Source organism: Heteronotia binoei, chromosome 8 (genome assembly GCF_032191835.1).
Source record: "Heteronotia binoei isolate CCM8104 ecotype False Entrance Well chromosome 8, APGP_CSIRO_Hbin_v1, whole genome shotgun sequence".
Taxonomy (NCBI): Eukaryota; Metazoa; Chordata; class Lepidosauria; order Squamata; family Gekkonidae; genus Heteronotia; species Heteronotia binoei.
The window spans coordinates 107,972,982-107,997,767 of record NC_083230.1 but is presented as its reverse complement, the minus strand read 5'-3'; the positions used below and the strand labels follow the sequence as shown (position 1 = coordinate 107,997,767).

At 43.3% G+C, this 24,786-nt stretch overlaps 1 protein-coding gene across 1 annotated transcript in view; it reads right to left on the bottom strand.

Moving 5' to 3' along the window:
* LOC132575758 (1-phosphatidylinositol 4,5-bisphosphate phosphodiesterase zeta-1-like) overlaps positions 1-24,786 on the bottom strand; it is a 181,763-nt gene that overhangs the window by 81,899 nt on the left and 75,078 nt on the right. Inside the window, exons 4-7 of the mRNA XM_060244448.1 lie at positions 23,227-23,377; positions 20,701-20,757; positions 11,976-12,116; positions 6,788-7,019 (exon numbers count right to left, since the gene is read on the bottom strand). Coding sequence (XP_060100431.1) covers positions 6,788-7,019; positions 11,976-12,116; positions 20,701-20,757; positions 23,227-23,377 — 581 coding nt within the window. The remainder of the gene's footprint in view (positions 1-6,787; positions 7,020-11,975; positions 12,117-20,700; positions 20,758-23,226; positions 23,378-24,786) is intronic.

The window sequence follows — 24,786 nt, the reverse complement described above, 5'->3', positions numbered from 1 at the left end:
CTCTGTATGGTGTTGAGCACTTTTAGCCTTTTCTCACCTGGAAAGAGGAGCAAATATTCAGTCATATCCCTTGATTTCTTTCATTCCATCTCTGATATATTTTTATGCAACAACTAGTATTAATATTTTTTGTTTCTGGGAAGCTAGCCACAATGATTCCAGAAACACTTGTTTGACAGAGAATCCCAGTCTGAATAGGCTATGTTTTCCTTCCAGTCCTATAACTTCAGATGTAACAACACTGGATTTCATCTGCCATTTCATTGCTTGGCTTTTTAGAAAACCTGCTTTAGACTACAGCTTCAAGCTGTTGGTTTTCTTGATCCAATACCATCTGGTGTTTGGCCTGTGGCAAGAACCAAGAATGTGTTTGTGGGCATGAATCAATGCTCTCAGCCTACAGCTTGGTAGAGTGAATTACAGCCAATTGATCTAAATAATCTTTAATTATGGTGGACTCTGAAGTGCTAATGAGATGCCTCCCGTATTTTCACCTCTCCTGTAGCCCACATTAAACATGTCCTGCCTTTCTTCTTTGGAATTCAGAAGAACATAAAAGTTTTCAAGGTGGTCTCCTGTCCAGATCTTTTGAATTTCAGCAGGATCGCTATATTTTCTTTGAAGCAGTTCCCACCATGATCTGTCAGTCTACATTCTTTGGATCAAACCGTGTTATATACTATTTCATGTTGATTTTAAAAGATTTTTTTCAAATGCAGTCGATGGGTACCCTATTTCAACAAGAACCCTGTGGATAGAGAGTGGTCCTTAACCTTCTTCTCCCCTGCCATTTTCTACCTGGAAAAAGTCAGCCCTGAGCTGCTTGTACCACTGGTGGTGAAACTGGAAGATTTCTTTCTTGTGAACTATTCAGCAGGGATAGCGTTTCCCAGCAAGAAAACAGCAGAAGAGGGAAGCATTAGAGAGCTCCCACCCACCTCATGCCATTCTCGCCATGGAAAAAGCAGCCCTGGTGAGTTGCATTTGCAAAAGGTTAGGGGGAGTATTTTCTATTAAAAATACTGCTCATAGCTTGACCCTTAGTAACATTATCAGTGTACCATTACACTGTCTCTCAAAGGTTTAAGTATATGTTTGCTGTTGCCTGTGTTGCGTTTTATATTTTTTAAAAAAAAAAAAAATTTGCATGATGAGTTCTTAGTAATAGTCTTATCCAGAATTGCCAAAGTTTAAGCCTGAGTATTCGTCAAAAGAACTTATTTTGCCTAGTCTTTGGCGATAATGCAAAATGAGGCTTCAACTTCTAGCATTATTCATTTTATTAATTTTACTTACGATTTAACAATATAACTCACTTTTTACTATAACAGATAGAGTGAAGTAAAAATGGGGACGAGAATCTGCAAATCATCCTGTGGTGCCTTTTCATTTATAATCTCCTGCAGCCTCTTTTATCCCTTGAGGAAACTCATAAAGCACAGTCAGAAACAGAGTTGCTCTGATACAACAGGGATCTATTTCATTCTGTGTGCGCAGCTCACAGAGCTGGGCTTGTAAAAGAGGATCTCTGCAGGATTTAGTGCAATCCTGAACGGATGCACCTTTCTGAACACACTGAAGTCAATGGGCTTAGAAGGGCATTAACTCTGCTGAAAATGGCACTGCTAACTGCTTACAGCATGCCCAGCTGCTACCTGGGAAGCCTGCAACCTTCTTATATAGAGTCTTACTATCTCACTTCTCCCCAGAACCTCGTCATGCAAGTTACACTTACTTGTGCTCTGATGGATCAGGCTGCACATTTCCTTAGCAGCAATTCCCATGTAAGGAGCTCCTTTCCGAGTAAATTGCCTGAATCTTGAACACTCTCATGAGCACATGGGCCTATAATGTACGAACGTTTTGCCTTGCTTTCATTGTGCATGTCCGTCAGGTTTTTACATTTTGCATTTCGTTTCCTCCCTTCAGTACTCCGTTTGCTTTCCGTTTGCTGTTTCCCCAGGTTTTGAGAGTGCTTTTGGGTTGGGTTTTCCCTTGCTTCACTTTCAAGCCAAAAGTAAATCAAAAGCATATAGATTCCCTCAGATTTGCCCCCTCCCCTGTCCCCACCCCTTGTAGGCCACGCCTACACCCATAATTTTTTTAAAATAAATATTTTTAAAATGTTATATAAACCATACAAACATTAAGAAAAGACAGAAATACTATAGTGCTTCATTTTTACATGGACAATCATATTTGATTGACAAGAGCATAAATAAAAGAGAAAAACCATCATTTATAATCATCAATCAATATTACAATAATAGATTGTAACTAACCACATTTTTCTATCTATGAAATCATTAAAAAGATCTTACTTTGTTACATACAAATTAGTTATATACATTTGATTTGGTCTGGTCTGCATTCTTTGTTCGTTCCTAACGTTTCTGACATTATCATTGTAAACATAAACTTTATAGACATATATTGCTTGATTCTGTCTCCTTCTGGACTTTATTTTTTTTAATTCGTATTTTAATCTTCAAAGCTTTCCACCCTGATTTTGATGTATGTATTCAAAAAATTAGCCCAATTTTTCTTGAAATTCTGAATCTGATGTTATGCAAGTAAGATGTTAACTTTGCCACTGTCATATCATCAGTTCATTTTTCCAGTCAGTCAATTCCAGGCATATTTTGGTTTTCTACTGAGATGCAAATGCCACTCTTGCCACCGTTACCAACCCTGTGGATAGAGAGTGGTCCTTAACCTTCTACTCCCCTTCATGGATCTTTATCTTTTTTTTTTTTTTGGCTTTGTCACAGGACCACCGAATATGACATAATGTTGAATCTGTACTTTTACATTTGCAACATCTGGCACTAATCCTTGTTAGCTTTTGCAATTCGTTTAGGTGTGATGTGCCACCTAAAGAACATTTTAGACCAGTTCTCCCTTATCATTTTTGGATTCAGTAAACATAATTTCTTTTGTCCAAAATTTTTCCCACTGGCTAATAGAGATATTCTCTCCAAAGTTCTTAATCCATTTGATCATACAGTCCTTCACTTGTGTTATTTCTGTTTCATATTGCAATAGCATTTTATATATTCATTTTTTTTAAAAAAAAAATCAAGCTGCATGAGTCTAGGGACATGAGACCATTGTTAATCTCATGCCGCTTGTAAAAAAAAATAACTCCCCACTGGGCTGCCCTCTCATCACCTGGTTTGAACCAGGTGGCATGAGAAGACAGCACCGAGCTGTGCCTGTGGGGAGTCATCAGCTCCTTGTTTGCCCAGCAAGTCCAGCTGGACTATCCTCTCCTGCCGTCCTAACAAGAAGGCAGAGCAGAGCCCAGTGTATTTTTTCTGGGCTGCAGATTAAATACATCAGAGAAAAAGAATGGTGCAGGTGCAGAATCCAAAGTCAAGCTTAAAGGCTGGACTGCTCAGATTCTCTGCGGTAAGCTGTGCGGGCATAATAGGCTATGGTTGTTCTCAAACATACCAGGTTCCCCAGTCACTTCAGTGCAGGGAAACTCCTGTATGTGCTAACACTCAGGATCACCATAACCATTAATTTAAATGTATTCAATATGAGTATTCAATATGCATATATGCACTGACAATAAAACTGAAAAACGTTTATATGTATTATGTCCTTATAAAGAGCCTGGTCACCACTTACTGTAATACTGACACCTGAGGACTGATAACTGCTGATGTCAATCAAGAACCAGCAGTCAAAATCTATTCAGCTCATGTGGTTGATTGTTGCATGTAATATTGATCTATGATTCTGAAAGCACATTACAACTAGGAATATGCTATACAATGTCCCAAGTTCCAGTGATGCACAGTGAATATTAACTTAACTGGCATGTCATTCATGTCTGAATGGGATTTATGTCAGGTCACAGAAGCAAGCATTCTCTACAATTATCATGTCTAGTGGTTTTCCCCCCACACAGTTTTGAAGATAAAATAATTGCTCAGTGAATTAACAAATGATAATAAGCTTTAATGTCTGAAATTGAAACCAAGCACATTTTGAGGCAAAAGGAATACAGGTTTTGATGAAATATTGTTTGCAAGATAGGATCACTCTACTACATTATTTGCACACAAAAATATCTATTTCCATAAAACAAAAGCAAATTACAACACATTTTAACACAAAATATTAGCTTACTGTTATTCTAAGACAGCTCAGTCCAAAGAGACAATAGCTGATTCTGGCAAAGATACAGCTTTTTTGAATTTCACCATGGATTTGACCCACCAGTAGCAATTTATCTTCTCACAGTGGATTCTATCTTAAAAATAGCTTTCCTTGAAATTCTGTGCTCATAGCATTTATGATTACAGCTAGACAAAAAAAATGTTCAATAACAGAACACACAATTGCTGAGTCATGTTCCATCTTCATGACAGGGTAAACTGAATGATAAAGCACATGCTGTAGATGACTAAGGTGTCTGATTCAAAGCTTGGCACTTCCACCTGGATTTCAGATAACAAGCCAAGAAAGGCCAGTGCTTGTATTCCCACTGTAAGTAGACAATGAGCATTTTCGCACTAGCGTTTACTCCGGCGTAGCACCCCATTTACCTCCGGATCTTTTCCTGGTTTTCGCACCTGTTGCTCCGGCGCTGCGGTTTGCTCCAGCGCTTCAGGGGTTTCACGCCGGAGTATGTTTTTCAACATGCTTCCGGAGTTTTTGAAAACCTCCGGATCCACACCGGATCCACTCCTCGGAGTTTGCTGTGGGAAATCCATCCACGCCGGATCGACTGCTTTGTGGGCGTCACCCTCTCCCTTTCCGTCCTCCCACCCCATCCACCCCCTTGGCCAATCATCAGCCGTTCGCGGCGCTTCCCAAAAGTGCCCGCACGGCCATTTTTTAAACTTCATATTTCTTGCGTAATAGCGATATTTCGAAATTAACAAATAGAAAAAAAAAAACCCTCCTGGAATAGCCTCAATTGCCACTTCAATTGGTTTCGTTAGAATTTTTTTTTATTATTATTGACTTTAGTTGCGTTATTTCGCTGTTGCGTTATCTTGCAACTACATTATACATTGTTGGGGGGGGGGAAATCTAGTGCCGGCGCGGGCCAAAGCGTTCATGTGTGTGTGTTTTAAAAAGGCAATGCCTCCCTCAGCTGTGCCACCAGGATTTCTGGACCTGCACAAAATCGCCATGTATAAAATGGGAAGTTGGAGTCCTGCATTCTTCTCCCTGGCTACATTCCGCTCGGTTAGAAAATAGACGCGAGCTCGCTCTTCACACGCGCCACAGAAGGGGAAGGAGAGAATGGGGCGGGGGGGGGGAGCTCTGGCGGCAGGAATCAGTCAGGTCCCCGTTGCAAGCGCCAGCCGGGGAGGGGGAAGAGCGCAGAGGAAATCCCAGCTTCGCCACCCGGGAGCGAGGCTGGGAAAGAAGCTGCCACACACACACACACACACACACACACACACACAAACCCCTCGATTTCTCTCTCTTCGTTATTGCAATATTTCGCAACTTCAGAATTTTGGGGGGGGAATCTAGTGCTAGGATTCTCCACTGTGAATGCTTCTGTTAATACATAAAGGGCTGTGGAGGATACTATAGCTGCAGCCAATCCATAAGCAGAAGCAGCACACGTGATGCGGTTTGTCCACGAAAAGAAGGGGAAAGAACAGCTGTGACTGCTCGATGTTACGTTATTACGTCCTTACGCAACCAGACTTGCGCTTAAAAAAAAAAATGATTGACAGGGCATCGAACTCAAGTCGATGCCTGTGGGAAAACGATTTGAGCCGGGGCTTCATGGAAAGCGACTCCGCAAATGAGTCCATGTGCGAAAACGAGGAAAATGAGCCGGACATAATTGCGCCGTGGAATAAGGGGAGCAAACGCTAAGTGCGAAAACGACCAATGAGTATGCAGACCTGATATGAGGCAGATAGATATGCACATAGGAATGGCTGTCTTGGTGAAGGAGCATACGTTTTGAATGCAGAAAGGTGCATACTTTTGCATTCATTCCACGGCAATTCAAATTGAAGTATCTAAAGTCCCCCTGCCAGGGTTGCTCTCAGTCATCAATACAGTCCTACATATTTCTGTATGAGATTCTTTTCAGTCTGATTAGTGACATCTCCAGTTACAGCAGCTTAGCTAGCTGACTTGCAACAGGTTTGAGGTTTGGCTGCCAAGTTTCGACTTTCTTACTTTTAGCAAATCCTATATGACTCTTTAGAATGATCTGTACCTGCAGTACATTAAAATATGGAGCAACTTACTAACAGAAGTATTATGTATTAGATCTGACCTACATCCAGAGACATTTTTAGCAAAGATTTATTATTTTGCACATGCATTGACTTTAAGTTTTCTTACACACCTCAATTATTATAAAAAACAAATTCAATCTCAACCTTTATCTTAACTGGTATTACAAAGTAGATATTTAATGCTGCACTCCTATGCATGCTTACTTGGAAATAAGTACACTTAACTTATTAGGATTTATTTGTTCAGAGAAGGGTGGTGGCACATTAGCTGAACATTGGCATAGATGGAAGGTCCTAGGTTCAATTGCCGACATCTCCAGTTGAAAGGACCAAGTAGGAAGGGATGTGAGAGTTGCTGCGAGTCTTTGTAGACAACAACTCTGATGGACCAATAATCTGACTCAATATAAGGCAACATCATGTGTCCACGTGTGTATTTCCAAATAAACATGCATAGGACCGTGCTGAGTAAATATAAATGACTACATATGATTTATGAACAGAAGTGTAACATTATGGCAGGAAGACTATGAAATTATATTAACGATCCAGAGTACCTTCTTCAATGGGTTCAAACTTTGCAATGAGATCAGAAGCAACTGTTTCATTAGCATCCTCCTGAAACTGCTGATTTCTAAGAAATTCAACAAGATTTGATAGTTGCAGAATTTTGTGGTTTGGAGAGTGAGTTTTGAAGAGTTCATGAATTTCACATCTATGCGCTATCGCCCGATAAATTCCTCTAAAATCCTCTATCGTAATATGCCCAGTCTTCAGTGTATCACTTGCCTACTTTAAAAAAAGGGAGGGAGGTGAAATCCTGAGTATAGACAAATACTTAACTTCACATAAACAGCAACCATTAATACAAAAAGAAGCATTTATATGCAGCTCTCACAAAAGCAGCTGATACTGTGAAATTGTTTCTCTTTTCGTTATATTGATAGTCTTTATCAATATGTTCATTTCACTGTGAATAAACTGGATGTCTAAATACAGACAGTCTCTAAAACCCTAACAGGCTAAAGAAAGAAATCCATATGTTTAACTTTTTGAAATACGTAAGAGCCATGCTGTACCCAAATGGGCCACTTGGGAGACAATCAGAGAAACAGAATCTTGGAAGAGACATTTCTATCTAGTCCCATTAAAATACTTTTCTGAAGCACAACCAGTTGCAAGGTGGAATGAGTCATTTATTACAGCCTTAGGCAACAGTATAGCAGATCTATAAGTAGCTTGTAAAGAATCACCTCCAGGTAACCAGGCAGATTATCTTTATGAAACCTGGATCATCTTCTTCTTTGGACACATATGATTAACATAGCTATGTGTGGACGTGATGTTCCTCACCTCCATTTACCCTCACAACAACTGTACAAGGTAGCCGAGAAAGAACGACTGGCTCAAGGTCACTCAATAAGTTTCAAACCATATGGAGATATGAACCTTGATCTTTCTCCTTAGACAAAGTTTGAAGCCCTATTAGCTGTTTTATGTTTGAAAGCGCTTTCGTGCACATTGAATATAATGTGCTTGTTACAAGATTGTGGATTCAGCTAATGCACCATTGTGCAGAATTACATTTTTCAGTTAGCTGCAGAAAATATTCATATGTATTTGTATACACATGGTATTAGTTCTACAGATTGTAAAACTGCAAATGACCACATTGTTTTCCTTAACTAATTGATAGTAGATTTGGGTGGGTAGCTATGTTGGTCTGAAGCAGCAGAACGAAGTTTTTAAGACCAACGAAGTTTTTTCAAGGTATAAGCTTCCAAAAGGTGCCACTGGACTTTGTTCTGATGGACCGTAGAAGTCAATCTGGATAATTAATCCAGGTATTTTTCTTAAGGTTCCTAATTAAAATACACAAATGACCACATTGTTTTAAGCCATTTATTTCAGACTACTTCCACTAAAGTCAGTGTTCTGGACCATGTTAAAATCCCCATTCTGCCATGGAAGCTTACTAGGTGACCTTGGACCAATCACATTCTCAGTTTAACCTTACTTCACAAGGTTTTTGTGAGGATAAAACGGAGGAGAGGAGGAGGATGTTAGCTGCTTTGGGTCCCTAACTTTTCACTGCATTCCCAGAGCAAAGACATAGTGAGTTGTGAGGGCACAATGCCAACTCGCAGCTGCTCTCTGGGCTGAGAGTTCTGGGCCAGACAAGAGAAACTTTTGTAGCATCTAAGGGACAATAGAGAAATTCCTATGGAGAGACAATGGGAAATTTTCTCCATTCTATCGCAGGAGCTTACATGGAATGATTTCCTCCATGGAGATAGATCAAGATGAAAAATTTATGTGTTGCACACCAAAAGCTTGCATTTCAAGCACAAGAATCTCCCACATTAGAAGTATGTGTTGTTATTTTGTCAGTTGAGCTGTTTCTAGGATTTCAACATGGTGCTAGATCAGGGGTGGCCAAACTGAGGCTCAAGAGCCACATGTGGCTCTTTCACGCATATTGTATGGCTCTCGAAGCCCCCACCACCCCATCAGCTGGCTTGCAGAAGGCGTTTCTCTCTTTAAATCACTTCTCCAAGCCAAGCCAGATGGCAGCTTGGAGAATGCATTTAAAGTTAAAGTTGCTTTCTTTCCACTTCAACCTCTCCCCTCCCTACAACTATGTTCCTTCCTTCCTGCTATCAAACATCTGACGTTCATGTCTTGTGGCTCTCAAACATCTGATGTTTATTCTATGTGGCTCTTGTTAAGCAAGTATGGCCAACCCAATGCTAGATTTTGCTCTAACTAGGGTTGCCAGATCTGAGTTGGGAAAAACCTGGAGATTTTAGAGATGCAGCTTGAGGACAGTGGGGTTTTGGGAGTGGAGGGACCTCAGCTGAATAAAATGCCATACAGTCTCCCCTCCAGTGTAGCCATTTTCTCCAGGGGAACTGATCTCTGTAGCCTGTAGATTAACTGTAATAGCAGGAGATTTCCAGGTGCCACCTGGAGGTTGGTAACCTGTACTCTTACCCACAGTTCTAGCCCACATCTGCCACATATTTTAAAAATCTGATGAAAATTACATAATCATGACTACAGGGAAACCATAATTCATTAATATTCATATTTTGCATTGCATATAAAAGATATTAGGCGTGATGTATTACGAACTGACATTTTTAATGCCCACTGATTTCAGCAGGAGAGATTTCAACATGTGCTCAATGCTCCTGCTGAAATCAATGAAACTTCAAAATGCTTAGCTCTGACTAGATTGTGCCCTCAGTTCTCATCTTGAATATTAGCAGTGCTCACCTAGTAGCATTTGTGTAAAATATGAATGAGCTATAAGAGGAAAAAACAAATACACACAAACTTCAACTTTTGAACTAAAGGAGTAGATAAGGAAGAAACAGGAACAAGGAAAAAAGGCAGAACACGGCAAGCTCTGACTCTTACTAAAGAAATGCAACAGGAAGTATTTCAAATATACTGACTTGTAAAAAAATCAAATGCTTTGAATCCCATAGATTTCAATTGGGGGGGGGGGGTTAAGCACTTGCTGAAATCTCTCCCTGTTCACAACATAACAATGCTCTGTTTTGGCTGGATCATGCCCAAAGTTTATGCAACTGAAAATGACAAAGGTATGACTGGTACAGTAAAATGGGTTTTCGTTATGCCTACTTTTAGTTGCAACTTGAAACTTCATTGTGTACAAAGGTTTTTCCCACAAATAATTATTCTCCATTTTTATATTCAAAAAATGAATCACATACTAACTTTACCAAATGTACACGGTTGAGATACCACACAAAAAGCAAAAGTTTACAGTTTTCAAGAGGTAAGAAAAATGGGTTCACTTGATTTTTGTCTTGTGAGAAAGAATTTTTTCACAGCATGGGACAGTGAAAGATTTCTGCCATTGAAGAGGAAATGTTTAATATGCTTTTGATTTTGTTTTCGTTTTATAAAAAGGGTAAATATATATAGTAGTGCATTTGACGTTATTATCATAAGTGTTTCCTTTCATATTCAGTTTATGTTAACCATCTAATTCTGAGTGACAACCAATAGGTAGGCAGACTATGTAAAAAAAAAAATCTTTGTGTTTTATTGAAATGAACAGCTCAAATAAAACCTGATTATTGTGAGAGTTAAACAATGCAGCTAAATCATGCATTGTTGAAGTCAGTGGGAGACCGGAACAAAATGAAAAAGGAACTACATAACATAATAACAGTGGCCTGCCTGCCACAAAGAGTTTATTATCTGAAATGCAAAAAAGAAAAAAGATGAAACCTCCAACAGAGTATTCTATATATAAAAATGACACAAAACCCAAAAGATTGTTCCTTGTTGTAAGTGTTGTCAAGACTGTAGGAATGCAGCAGAAGAGTATGTTCCTGAGAAAAAGCCCCAGGCTTGGTACTGAAAGTGTTAACATCAATCATTAACATCAAACTAAACAAAATGATATAGGAATATGCCCAAAGCTATGGGTCATTATGTTGATGGTGGTAAAAATGTTGTCAAGCTGCAGCTGACTTACAGGGTGATAACAGACGGGCATTTCAGGGGGGATGGGAGGCATCCCAAATCAGGCTGGCTCAAAAAGAGCCATCTGGAACTCTCCAAACATTCCCCGGAGAGGCGGCCCCATCCCGTCTGTGAGGCAGCTTGGTGCAATCAGACGGGGGGGGGGGCACCTCAGAGGCCAGCCTGCTCTTTTTCTCCCCCAACGAATCAAGCACTCATGTGCTCTGGGTAGTTTTTTACAAAAAAACCCAAATGTGGCTTGGGGTGGCTTGGAAATTTTAGACCACCAAGGTGCCTTGCTTGCGCCCTTCCGCTTCCAAACACAGAGGAGGTGACTGGCGTACGGCTCCAAAATTTGCTACCACTTTCAAAGTGGTAGCTTTCTGAGCTGCTCTCAGGACACCAGAGAACTGGGTGAGTGTGGGATGGGGACGGGGGTGTTCGGAAGGATTTTTCTAGTCAGTTTCTGAGGCATCTCTGAGTTGGCCCAAGTGCCAGTCTGTAATCACCCACAGTGACCCTGTAATGTTTTCAAGGCAAGGGATGTTGAGAGGTGGTTTGCCATTACATGCCTCTGTGTAAAGGTCCCTGGACTTCCTTAGAGTGGCCTCCTATCCAAGTGCTAACCAGGGCTGATCCTACTTAGCTTCCAAGATCTGCCAAAATAGGGCAATTCTGGGCTATCCAGGTCACACTGTACCACTCCTACAGGCAGTGAACGCTATGACCAAGGGCCTGTACTGAAGACATTAGTGGCACCAGGGCCCCGACAGAGGGTTTTCCATCCTTGGTGGAATTGATAACAAATGTCCCCATGAAACATGGCATATGACAAGAAGAAGCAGCAGAAGAAGAAGAAAAAGAAGAAGCTGCTGCTGCTTGCAATTGCCTTCTCTTCCTCTCCCCACAACAGATACCCTGGGATGTAGGTGGGGCTGAGAGAGTTCTAAGAGAACTATTGAGAGAACAGCTCTGAGAGAACTGGGACTGACCCATGGTCACCCAGCAGCTGCAAGTGGAGGAGTGGGGAATCAAATCCAGTTCTCCAGATCAGAGTCCACCACTCTGAACCATGCCAAACTGATGTGGGAGAAGAGGACAACTGAGTTGATCATTTAATCTGGCTATCGTTTCCTCTGTTTATTTGGCATACAGCGAACTACCCCTTAAAACACACTTTTCAGCTAAAACCAACGGATTCCTCTTATTTCTAAAACTATTCCATAACATCAGTTTTCTCACCTTAAAAATGTACTTTACGTGAACATAATCAAAAGGGATGTCAAATTTGGTAAGCAATTCCAAGGTACTATCAAAATTAATCCTTCCTTTCCTAAACTTGTCATGGATGACACTTAAAAACCATGTAAAGGAGAAAGCTAGTTAAGGAAACTGGCAACACATTAAACATTTTGCAGGGTTTTTTTTAAAAAAACAAACTGTGTTTCATCAATGATAATTCTTACTTATATAGCATCAGTATATATAGCACTGAGACAATCAATGGAATAAAAATAGACCCTTGTCCCAACATGCTTTTAATCAAAATTTCCACCGTGAGGGCATGACCAAGAAGTGGAAGACCAAGAGGTGGGAAAAGTTACCAAAGAACAGAACGATGAATGAAAGAAGCAGGGGAAAATATTCCCACATTAAGGGGAATGTTTAGGGGGCTCAGTTCTGCAACAAACATTCACAATTAAAGATCTATAGTGGCACCTTTAAAACCAACACAGTTTAATGATGGGTATATGCTTTTGCATGCATGCACTTCTTATACACAGCTTATACCCAGAATTAAACTTTGCTTCAGACTAACACCTGAATCTTTTACACAGTGTTAAGTTGATGGCAAGATTTAAATTAATAACGTTTTGTTACAGAAATGATTTGCAAGAGCTCTGTGCTAACTACATGAGAATACGTTCTCTCCCCATACTTTAAAACAATATTGTTAACGACTGGGGGTGGGGGTTGGTGGTAATTGTCTCACTTGTAATAGAAAAAAACCCCTTAAGTTTCCCAATCTAATTAGGTGTACAATGTTTCTTGGATGGGAGAAATGCAGGTATCCATCCTTGAGCATTTGAGGGAAGGGATGGCTTTTTCGGGTTGCCAACTCCAGGTTTGAAAATATCTGGAGGTTTGATGAGTGAAACCTGGGGAGGATGGAGTTTGGGGAGGAGAGGGACCCCAGCAGGGTATTTTGCCATTGAGTCCACCCTCATTGAGGCCATTTTCTCCAGGGGAACTGATTTCTGTCATCTGAAGATCAGTTGCAATTCCAGGCAATCTTGAGGCCCTACCTGGACGGTGGCAAACATATTAAAAGGAGGAGAGAGAATACATAATTCTCTTTTTTCACTCCATCCTTAAAGCATGAAGGGTGGTTTCCCCTCTCTTTTACAGATTGTATATGTTCCTGTGTCACTGTCTGCAGGAGTAACAGTCTCCAAACACTGTTGCCTCTGTAGCCCTTTTCACTCCATGATTTTGGCAGTCCGGCCTCACACATCAAGACACCAGCTTGTGTGATTACCATTAAGTGTGAATAGGGCAACATGCTTATTTGCCAGCTTCAATAAATGTTATCAGAAACCATGAAGAAAATGTTCCCAGCTGCATGGGCCAAAGTTGGAAAATGCACTTTGCCCTACGTGCACAACATAACTGTCCATGTACAGAGAATTGGACCTAGTACACTATGTGAAGGAAAAGTACTGAAAGTGTGATACCCAAAAAGGGTTTTCACATGTGCACCTATCTAAGGCCTATCTGCACAGATGTGCCAACTTCAGGTTCAGAAATACCTAACATCTGAGGGTGGAGCCTGGAAGAGTGGGGCTTAGGGAGGGGAGGGACTTCGATAGGGTATAATACTATGCAATCCACCTTCCAAACTGCCATTTTCATCAGGAGAAACAGAATAAAGATTTTAAATGAATAAATAATAAGTAAATACATGATCTGGCCTGCCTGAGGAGAGCAGGGTTTGGCAGGGGATGGACTTCAGTGAGGTATAATCCACCTTCCAAAGCAGTCAGGTGAACTGTTCTGTTGCCTGGAGATCAGATGTAATCCCAATCTCTAGCCACCATCTGGGAATTGGCAACCTTATAATCAGCTATAATTTTCAGTGTCCTCCGGCCCCATCTGGAAATTGGCACCCCCTAGATACACATATAAAAGGGGAAAATACATATATATCCTTTTCCACATCATACTAGTGGGGTAAACTCCACTCCATTGGCACTGCCAGGAAGGGACTGTGCAGCTAATAGAGGATTAAGGTAGGGACTGTGGCTCTGTGGCACAGCATCTGCTTGGCATCAATCCCTGGAATCTCCAGATAACAGGATCAGGTAAGTGACATGAAAAAACTCGGTGAGACCCTGGAGAAACGCTGTCTGTCTGGGTAGACAATACTGACTTTGATGGACCAATGGGTGTGATTCAATATCAAGCAGTATTCATGTGCATATTAGTGAGACTGCAAGATAATATATGCCTCAGGGATGCCAGCCTCCAGGAGGGACCTGGAGATCCCCCAGAATTACAGCTCATCTCTAGACTACAGAGAAGTCACTTCCCCTGCAGAAAACGGATGCTTTCGAAGGTGGATTGCATGGCACTGGAACACACTGAGGTCCCTCGCCTTCCTGAGCTCCACCCCCAAATCTCCACAAATTTTCCAACTTGGGTCTGGCAACTCTAGTGGTTATAAGGGGATCCATAGTGGTTTGATTCACCAGAAGGCAGCTTCACCTGGACCTTTATTCTAGCCCAGGGGTGTCAAACTCATTTGTTGAGGGCCTGATCTGACATAAATGAGATCTTGTTGGGCCGGGCCATGCTGGACCAGGCCATGTGTGTTCCTATTTAAGAGTATGTATCAGAGATAGAAACTTTATAAAGGAAACAAACACATTAGCACTCATTGATCTTAAAGGTGCTTTTTTTGTATCTCTCCTATGGGATCCAGGGAACTAGGCAAAGGAAGCTCTGGCTCTTTCCTACCTTCCCGGGGCGGGGGGGGGGGCAGAAGGGGAAGGAGCTTCAGCCAATAGAAGGAAGAGAGTAGACTCAGTAGTTCTGCTGTTCGATTGAGAGCCTGGCAAAGGAAGCTCTCCCTCTCCCCTTCCTCCCCAAGAAGCCTCAACCAATGAAAAAAAAATAGAGGTTCTGCTCTGTAGCTCCTGTGCGACAAAACAAGCTGTGATGCAGAAGGAAGCAAGAGTGAGGGAGAAGGAAGCAGCTGACAGCCAGTTGCTCAGGGGCCTGATAGGAGCTCTCCAAGTTCTGGACCGCATGTTTGACACCCCTACCCTAGCCTACTCCTATTCCGACAGGCTGTGGGTGTACAGGAAAAGTAGAGACGCCAACCTCCAGGTGGGACCTGGGGATCCCCTGGAATTGCAGCACATTGCCAGCCTACAGAAATAAGCCCTGCGCTGTTCAGTGTGGCTGACTCTCACAGAAGAGCGAGCACGCAGGGAGCAACGATTGCAGACTGCTGTTACTGCAGACGGTGACCTGCAGGTCAAGAATGGCAGCGACGGGGTCCCTCCCAACTCCCCATTTCCCACGGCGGCGGGAGGAAGGATATCTGGCTTCCATGGCGGCTGATCTTCATGGCCTTTCGCGCCTGCTCCTCACTGCGCGGGTCTCTGCAGCTCCCAGCGCGACATAGCCTCCCCCGGGCCCGCCGGGGATAGGGGTTCCCGCCCCCTGCGCCGCCTCTCGGCCCGACCTCAGCCCCGCGCCTCAGAGAGAGACGCCAAGGGAGAGGGAAAGCGCGGAAAGTGGACGAGGGGAGGGGCGGGGCGGGGCGGAGAGCCCGAGGCGACGAACGCGTGGCCGGCACGCGGGCTCTGTGGCGTCACAAAGCGTCCGTTCCTCGCCAACGGCTCTGGCACGAGCGCCTCCAGCGTGTGACTGGCAGCCCCGGGGGCCAACGGGGTGGGGGGGGGAGAGAAGGAGATAGCGCAGTCCCACCCACTCGCACCTTTCCCGGCCACAGCAGCTTTAAAACTCGCTGCTCGTAAAGGGCGGGGGAGTGGCAGCAGTCTTGGGTTGCCACTCTCTTGTCTCCCCTGGAGATAAGCCTGTTATTCCAAGTGATCTCCAGATAGGGTTGCCAGCAGTGTTCCCTCTAAGCTGAGTTAGTGTGAGCTAGCTCACAGATTTTTAGCCTCCAACTCAACTCATTTTTGTATTAGCTCAGGAAGGATGACCCCGGAGCACAGTAATTTATGCAGTAGCTCACAGCTTTAATGCCAGAAGCTCACAAAGTAGAATTTTTGCTCACAAGACTCTGCAGCTTAGAGGGAGCATTGGTTGCCAGATCCAGGTTGGGAAACTCCTGGAGATTTGGGGATGAAGGCTGGGGAAGACAGAGACCTTAGCAGAGTCCATCCTCCAAAGAATCCCCTTTTTTCCAGGGGAACCGATCTCTGTAGTCCGACAATGTGCTGTATGTAATTCCAGGGGATCCCCAGGTCCCTCCTGGAGGTTAGCATCCCTGTCTCCAAGCTCATTTCTGCTGGATAAAATGGATGCTTTGGATAGTACAGTCTGTGGCATTATATCCTTCTGAGGTCTCTCCCCTCCTCAAACCTTTCCCCCCCCCCCTCCCCGTTCAACTCTCAAATCTGGAATTTTCCAACCCAAAGTTGGCAACCCATAAGGTTTATTTAGAAATAAGTCCTGTGCTGTTCAATGGGGCTTAGTCTCACAAAAGAGTTCTTGGGACTGGAGCCAAAGGGTGCCGCTAAACTAAGGCTGTGATTATGAACTGTGCTTTACATATTCTGAATGAATTTGAGAAATTGGTTTATACAATTATTGGGAGATATCTGAACATTAATTGTGAATGAGTTTGTGATGATTCAGTAGTTCTTAGTAATTTGTTCTTGGTGTACACAATTGTTTGCTAAGCCTCCAGGTGGGACCTAGAAATCTGGGATTTCACCTGAACTCCAGAGTACTAAGATCAGTTGCTTTGAAGGCTGGACTCTATATAGCTCGTTGAGGTTCCTTCCCTCCCCACGCCCCCTCAGGTTTCCCCTCCAAGAATTTCCCAAACCAGAGACTGGCAACCTTACTTATATAAGTCAAAGCTAAATGGGTTTGTAGCCAAATGGTGTCTCATAGAAGGGATCTCAAGGTTCATCTAGTCCAACCCCCGGCACATTGCAGGAACTTCACAAATCCCTCTGCCATACGCATACATCCCCAATGACGCTTCTCCATGCCCAGAAGATGCAAAACCCTCCAGGATCCCTTGCCATGCCAGCCTGGACTCCAAAGTGTCAGTCAGCATTTCCCCAGGCACATAAGAAAGGGCCACAAGAACTAAGCACTGATGCAACCCTTCCTGTACTCCTTCTCATGATCTGCCTGATTCACAGAATCAGCATTGCTGTCCAACTAGTCTCAGCCAAAAGGTGCTCCAAACTGTCACTTTGATTGAGTCATTTTGTTTGAAGCACTATTATTATCTGGAAATTTTAAGATTAAATTGAAGCTTTTATCTGTTGTAGCCTCCTTGGAATGCAAAGATTTTTAATAACTAATGTTTTGGCTGTAACAAACTAATGGCATTTTTCTCTATGTTGATGTTGCCTGAACAATAAAGTTGCTAGCAGCTTTATTTTATTCAAAAGAGAAAGATGGTATCTTAAGCAGGGTTACCATATTTTGAAAAGCAAAAAAGAGGTCATATTCCCCAGCTGACTACTTCAAATAAGTGATTGCTATGGCAAATCTAATTTTAGATACTCCTACTATTTAAACTGTGATAATTGACACTAACTAGGAGTAACCTTCCAACCCCAAAAGAGGATGTTTTCATCATCTTTTTGCAAACATCCCAAAAGAGGATGTACACCAAAAAACAGGGCATCTGATAATCCTACTTTAAGCCTCTTGAGGGGCAGTTGGTGTAGTGCAGGGGTGGCCAACGTAGCTCTCCAGATGTTTTTGCCTACAACTCCCATCAGCCCCAGCCAGCATGGCCAATGGCTGGGGCTGATGGGAGTTGTAGGCAAAAAACATCTGGAGAGCTACCGTTGGCCACCCCTGGTGTAGTGGTTATGAGCAGTGGACACTAATCTGGAGAATATGGAGTTTGATTCCTCACTCCTTCACATGCAGCCAGCTGGGTGACCTTGGGTCAGTCCCAGTTCTCTCAGAGCTCTCTCAGCCCCACCTACCTCACAGAGTGCCTGTTATAGGGAAAGGAAGGGAAGGAGATTGTAAGCCACTCTGAGCGAGGGCTGGGTATAAATCCAACCTCCCCCTCCTTTTTTGTTTTCTCACAGCAGCCTCAAAAAAGAGTTTTGACCTAGTCACCAACTTTTAAAATTTCCTCTCCCGCCTCAAGTGACCACAGTCCCAGGCAAACCACTGGGCTCCCCAGAGCAGAAGGGCTATACTAATAGGGTCAACTGAGTGTGTCAGAATACTGAGATAGCTTTTGAGCTTCACAGAATGCTTCTGCAGATGAGATGCTACATGATAGGACAAAGAAGGGAAAAAAGATGCTGGTACTACGAAACAGTATGTCATATGCGACAGTTTTAAGATAGGACTTCCTAAGGAACCTAGTTTAGTTTACACCTAAAAGCATTCTGATAATGCTAGGAAAAATTGAGGGCAGTAGGAAAAGAAGACGACTTAACATGAGATGGATTGACTTAATAAAGGAAACTGCAGCTCTCACTTTGCAAGACTTGAGCAAGGCTGGTAAAGATGGGAAGTTTTTGGAAGTCACTCATTCATAGAGTTGCCATAAATCAGAGGTGACTTGACAGTAGTTAACACACACGTAGAAGAGCATTCCAAAGCATACTGGGCTGAAGAAGCAAGGGCTTCTTTGAGAAATATAAAAAACAAGTGTTCAATCTGCCTCTGGCACAGAGTGAATGTACTGATTTGGACACCACCACCCCCGTAAACTAATGTAGCTGCCTACATTGTTTTTCTCTCCTTAACTATCTTGCAACCGAAGAGGGGGGGGGGGGGCAGTTCATTCCAATATATGTCCAAAGCAGCATCAGCAAGGATTGCCAGCTCTAGGTTGAGAAATACCTGAAGATTTTGGGGCCTGAAGACAGCAGGGTTTGAGGAGGGGAGGGACTTCAATGGAATATAATGCTATACAGACCTATTACACACAGGTGTTTCCTCTTGCTTTCGCCATGCGTGTCTGTTGGGTTTTCTTTTTCATTCTGCATTCATTTCTCTCCTTTTGGTATTCAGTTTGCTTTCTGGTATAAGAGCCCCGTGGCACAGAATGTTAAAGCTGCAGTACTGCAGTCCTAAGCTCTGCTCACGACCTGAGTTTGATCCCCGGCGGAAGCTGGGTTTTCAGGTAGCCGGCTCGAGGTTGACTCAGCCTTCCATCCTTCCGAGGTCAGTAAAATGAGTTCCCAGCTTGCTGGGGGTAAAGTGTAGATGACTGGGGAAGGCAATGGCAGACCACCCCGTAAAAAGTCTGCTGTGAAAACATTGTGAAAGCAACGTCACCCCAGAGTCGAAAATGACTAGTGCTTGCACAGGGGACTTTTTTTTTTTAATTTGGATCACATATACCTGAGTCAACCTGGAACTGGCTACCTGAACCAGCTTTCACTGGGATTGAACTCAGGTCATGAGCAGAGGGCTCTGACTGCAGTACTGCAGCTTTACCACTGCACCAGATTGCTAGGCTGTAATGTCCATATTGTATATCAAAGTCTTTAATAAATCAAATGTCTCATAGAAATGTCTCACACAGGTATGGTTCACAGTAGAACAAATATATCTTCAAATCCCCAAAGTTGTAGATTGCAACAGGATTGTTAACATGTAATTCCTGTGTCATACATCCATTTCTTCAGGTTTGAGATTTACTGAGAAATTCAGAAATTAATCTGGTGCTAAATTCTATTAGTTTCCAAGATACCAGAAGGTCTCCATGATTCTATAGCCGGCAAAGAAGCTTAGTCCGGTTTACAGCAATCCTGTCGCAATCTGCAATTTTTGGGGATTTGAAGATATATTTGTTCTACTGTGAACCATACTTGTGTGAGACATTTTTATGAGACATTTGATTTATTAAAGATTTTTATATACAATATGGACATTACAGCCTAATAATTTGGATCACATATACCTTCAGAAATTTTTGGTTTACTACCAGGAGGTTGGCAACCCTAAATACAGCTTCCAGAGTCTATTAGGAGTTGATTAGCTATTTGAAGGGGGGGAGCGTATGCTCATAACAAAAATGATGTGATTAGTATAACACGGAGCCACAAATTAACATGAACCAAAGTAGTATAGTGGTTAAAATGTCAGACTAGGATTTGGAAGGTCTAGTTTTGAATCATGATTGATATGAAGCTTCCTGGATCATCCTTGACCAGTTGTTTGCTCTCAACCTTCCTTCCTGGGTTTATTGAGAGGATAAAATGGAGGAAAGGAGAACTGTGTATCCTGCCCTGAGCACCTTGGAAGAAGCATGGAATAAAAAATCCCTAAATGAATAACTATAGTGGTTGAATAAGTAAACAGACATTCAGTGACACTTTAAGGACTAAAAGAATTAATTACAGCATAGGCTTTTGTGAGTCAGGGCTTATTTTGTCAGCTCCATTAAATGTGCATCCAAAGCAAGGCAATCATATTTACTGAGCTTTTAATGGGGTATATAAATTTTTTCGTAAATATACTTTTAAGTATAAATGTATTTTCAGTGGATGTAAACGTCATACACTTGATAAAATGAGTTCTGCCTCATGAAAACTTACCCTTGCCTTTAATATGCCCCTGGACTTCTGCTTAACTTTGCTAAAACAGCCTAAAAGCGCAACACCTCTACAATTACAGGGGTTAAGGTCCTGAGGTCCTGATTCTTGTTCTACTTAGCCATAAATCTCATTGGGGGATCTTGGGTCAGTTATGCTTTGCTAGCCTGATTTACCTCAGAGCTGTTGTCCGGATGAAATGGAGGAACGGAGCAAAATGTATACTGGCCCAACTAAAAGCAAAAGCAATAGGTGTGATTAAGGCTGGCAGGCTGTATGCTGGAGAACCAGGTCTGAGTCCCCACCTCTCCTACGCATGAAGCCTGCTGGGTGACCTTGGGCCAGTCATGGTTCTCTCAGAACTCTCTCAGCCCCATGTGCCTCCCAAGATGCCTGATCTGGGGAGAGGCAGGAAAGGCAATTGTAAGCCACTTTGAGACTCCTTAGGGTAGCTTGGTGTAGTGGTTAAGTGTGCGGACTCTTATCAGGGAGAACCAGGTTTGATTCCCTACTCTTCCTCATGCACTTGCTGATGTGATCTTGAGTCAGTCACAAGTTCTCTCAGAGCTGTTCATCTCAAGAGCAGTTTCTGTCAGAGCTCTCTCAGCCCCACCTACCTGACAGGATGTCTGTCGTGGGGAGGGGAGGAGAAAGGAGATTGTAAACTGCTCTGAGACTCCTTCAGGTAGTGAAGGGTGAGGCATAAACCCAATCTCCTCCTCCTCCACCACTTCTTCGTCTTCAGAAAAGTGGAGTAAAAAAACCAACTTGTCTTCTTCTAAATACATTTGCCATTCTCTTTCTGTGAACCCCCCCCCCTCATTTTTTATAAATTCTCTTGTGTGTTCACAGTTCCCATATAGCAGTGTTCTGGGGTTTTTTCTCCCTCTTCTCAGCTATTGGATGTATTGTTAGAACAAGCTCTCAGTCAATAATAGCATATTTCCTTCAGTGGATATTGCTAAGAGGGATGAATGGACATGAAAGCAGAAGATGACTTTGTGAGACCTTCCTCAAAATATCTACTCTGTAGGATTGCGCAGAATAAGAAACATAATGAAATTTTCATATGCTCTAGGGTTTGGTGCCCTATTGTGTTGCATGCCCAGAAGAGCACATATGCCCATGAGCTGCTGATTAAATTTGTAATATAAAGTAGAATATAAACAGATGAGAACCTCTTACCTTCCCCCCAGCCTAATATTAAATTCAATAACAGAAAAAAAATCTCAGAAAATTGAAAAGAAGCTAAATTGTTTAGTGTGAAATGTTCAGAGGATTTTTTAATACATATATTCTTCCAGGATGAAAGTCTCTGAGAGCATGACAAAAAATTGCAGTGATCTGTTCTATAAAATATACCCTTTTTCTCATTTGACTACCTTTTGTTCGCAAAGAAAACTACCTCTGGTAGGGACATGGTTTAAAATATCTAATCCAGACCATGGTGGCTTGCTGTGTTATTTGGATTCAGTAGGATTTACCTAGCTAATTGAAAAGAGCTGTTTCAGAGGCAAGTTGCAGAGACTGAAAGAAGCCTCTCCCCCTAAAATCCCCTTAAGTGGACCCATTTAGCATACCTACGTGTGTGTAGCCGCCCTGAGCCTGCCTAGGCGGGGAGGGCGGGATACAAATAAAATTTATTATTATTATGTGTGAACCACAGTCAAGTCATTCCAAACTTCTGGTGATCTCCCATGAAGTTTTCAAGTCAAGAGACAAACAGAGATGGTTTGTCATTGCCTGCCTCTGTGTGTGGTGACCCTGAGCCTCCTTGGTGGTCTCCCGTCCAAGTGCTAACCAGGGCTGGCCCTGCTTAGCTTCTGAGATCTGATGAGGTCAGGCTAGCCTGGGCCAACCACATGTGGACTATCTAGTCCAATTCCTCTCTCAGTGCAGGCTCAGCCTAAAGCATCCCTGACAAGTGTTTGTCCAGCCACTGCTTGAAGACTGCCCATGAAGACTGCTCACGGCTTCACTACTGAACTACACTTACTGTAAAAAAAAAAAAATCCTGTCTCTCTACACATCATTTAAACCCCTTATTGCAAGTCCTATCTTTTGCTGCTAACAAGAACAGCTCCCTGCCCCCTGTAAGTGATAGCTTTTCAAATACTTAAAGAAAGCAACTGTGCGGGCACTGCCCCCTGACTTCCAGGGGGGCTCCGGGGTACAGTCTGCTTTTTTCATTTCCTTTTTCCCATGGCTGTGCTGGCAAAACATCATCAACAGCAGCCAGAGCCAGAAGAGCTGAGCAGGGCACAGTGCACTGCAACAGGTGGAGTGGAGGGGGACACAAGAGTGGGAGGTGCAGCAGAAGCCATGTGGAATGGCCTGGGGAGAGGGGGGAGGGGTGGATGCAGCTGCTGGCTGCAAAGTGGGGGAGAGGCTGGTGGAAGGAAACCCCGCCCCCCATTTGCTCACAAGGTGCAGACCCTTCTTCACTCCAAAGTTTTAGGGTTAGCTGCTTTGACTTGGACATTTTCAGAGCCTCCAGCTTTTGCCCCTACCCCAGAAAGCTTCTGAGAAGTGACAAGTGACAAGTGGATGGGAAAGGGTGCCCCCTGAGTTTTTAAAAAGCCCCCCGACTTTTAAAATTGTGTCTACAGCCCTGTCTCCACCTCCTTCAGACTGAACATTTCCAAGCCCCTCAGCCTTTCCGCATAGAGTTTAATCTTCAGGCCCCTGACCCTCCTCCTCACCCTCTTCTGCATCCACTCCATTTTGTCCACATCCTTTTTGAAGTGAGGCCTCTGAAACTGCACACAATGCTCCAGGTGCAGCCTGACCAGCGAGGTGTACAGCAGGACCAAGGCATCTTGTTTTAATCTGTTCAGGACATCTTTCGTTAATCTGTTTTATGGGTCAGTTTCAATTGTTTATCGAATACATTTTTCAGATCACCTTAAGCCTCCTTGAGAGTCCTTTTTACAAGAAAGGCTGGCTAAAAAGGTCTTTTGAAAACCACTCCAAGGTAACAGCTGGTAATTGTTCACCTTTAAGACAGATGGCTGTGAGATTTGCCTGTGTCTGCCGATGGAGGTGTGTCACTGTATCTAACAGTAAACTGACTTGGCCCCTAGGTGGGTAACAAGGGCCAAATGCTCCAGAAAGGATGGAATTTTGAAACCAGTTGAGAGTCAGTCAAAGGGGGATGGGGAAGCAGGTGAGAAAATTGGCCTGTAGAAATCCTTGAGATTTAACTGTATTCCAAAAATGGGAACTGTAGCCACAGCTTTTAAGTGCGGCGAGTGTAGTCCTGCCAACATGTAACAGATCCCAGTATAATAAATCAGACTCACACCAAATTTGGAGAATTTTGTGGAATTATATGGCCACAGCTTTATTGGTTACAGCTGTAAGAAGCAGTGGCACAGCATGAGGCCCCCTGGAATCTGGAACATCAGCTGGCTCACACCAGTTGATGTACACGTCACACCCAGCCAACCTGCTTGGGTGGAGAATGGCGGGATGGCAGGTTGCCAGAGCCCACACAGACGAGTGCTCCTCAGTGGTCTCTCCTGCCATCTGCTCACAAGGGCAATTGCTGGCAGTCCTGGTGCAAACTTGTTCCCTAAGCCCGTACCTCAAGACCTCATAAGGGGGTCCCCATATCCAGGAAATGGCACGCAGGCCAATTTTCATAAATGGATCGGCCCCTATGCTGTTACCACCAAAAGTTGTGACAAGGAATAAAGCAGAGAAAAACAGCAAACTATATCATTTGGCTAGCAATATCGAACCGCAGACTACCATTAAAACAAATTACCCTAAATCGCTACATACCTTCAGACTGGTAATGTCATGAAGCTCAAACTCTAGGGTGGGGCAGGTGGGTGAACCTCACCATGGCTGGACAACGGTTGGGGCAGGAGGCCAGCGCAGCCAGCCCTTTCCCCCTTCACAGCCCACCCTCGGGGACCCTGAGACCTAGCGATTGGTCCCTAGGAGGAAGGGGAGACTCAGTTTTCCTACTGCTCTACGCCCTACCCCCAGCCTGTGGCCAGCTCTCTCCTCCACCACCTGGTCTGCAGAAGTTGGACCATGGCTAAATCAGGTCCTCCCCGCATTTGGAAGGGGTGGAATCTGATTTCCAGATGACTTCCTGTGATTCTGTATGTGCCCACACCTTGTTTTAATAACAGTAGCCATGAATGATCCTCTTGTGGATTTTGCTCTCTGCCAGCATTGCTTTTTCTAGGAGACCGAGATCTCATTTGTGCAGAGTCAGTATCTAAAGTGTTGGATGAGAAAGACGTGCA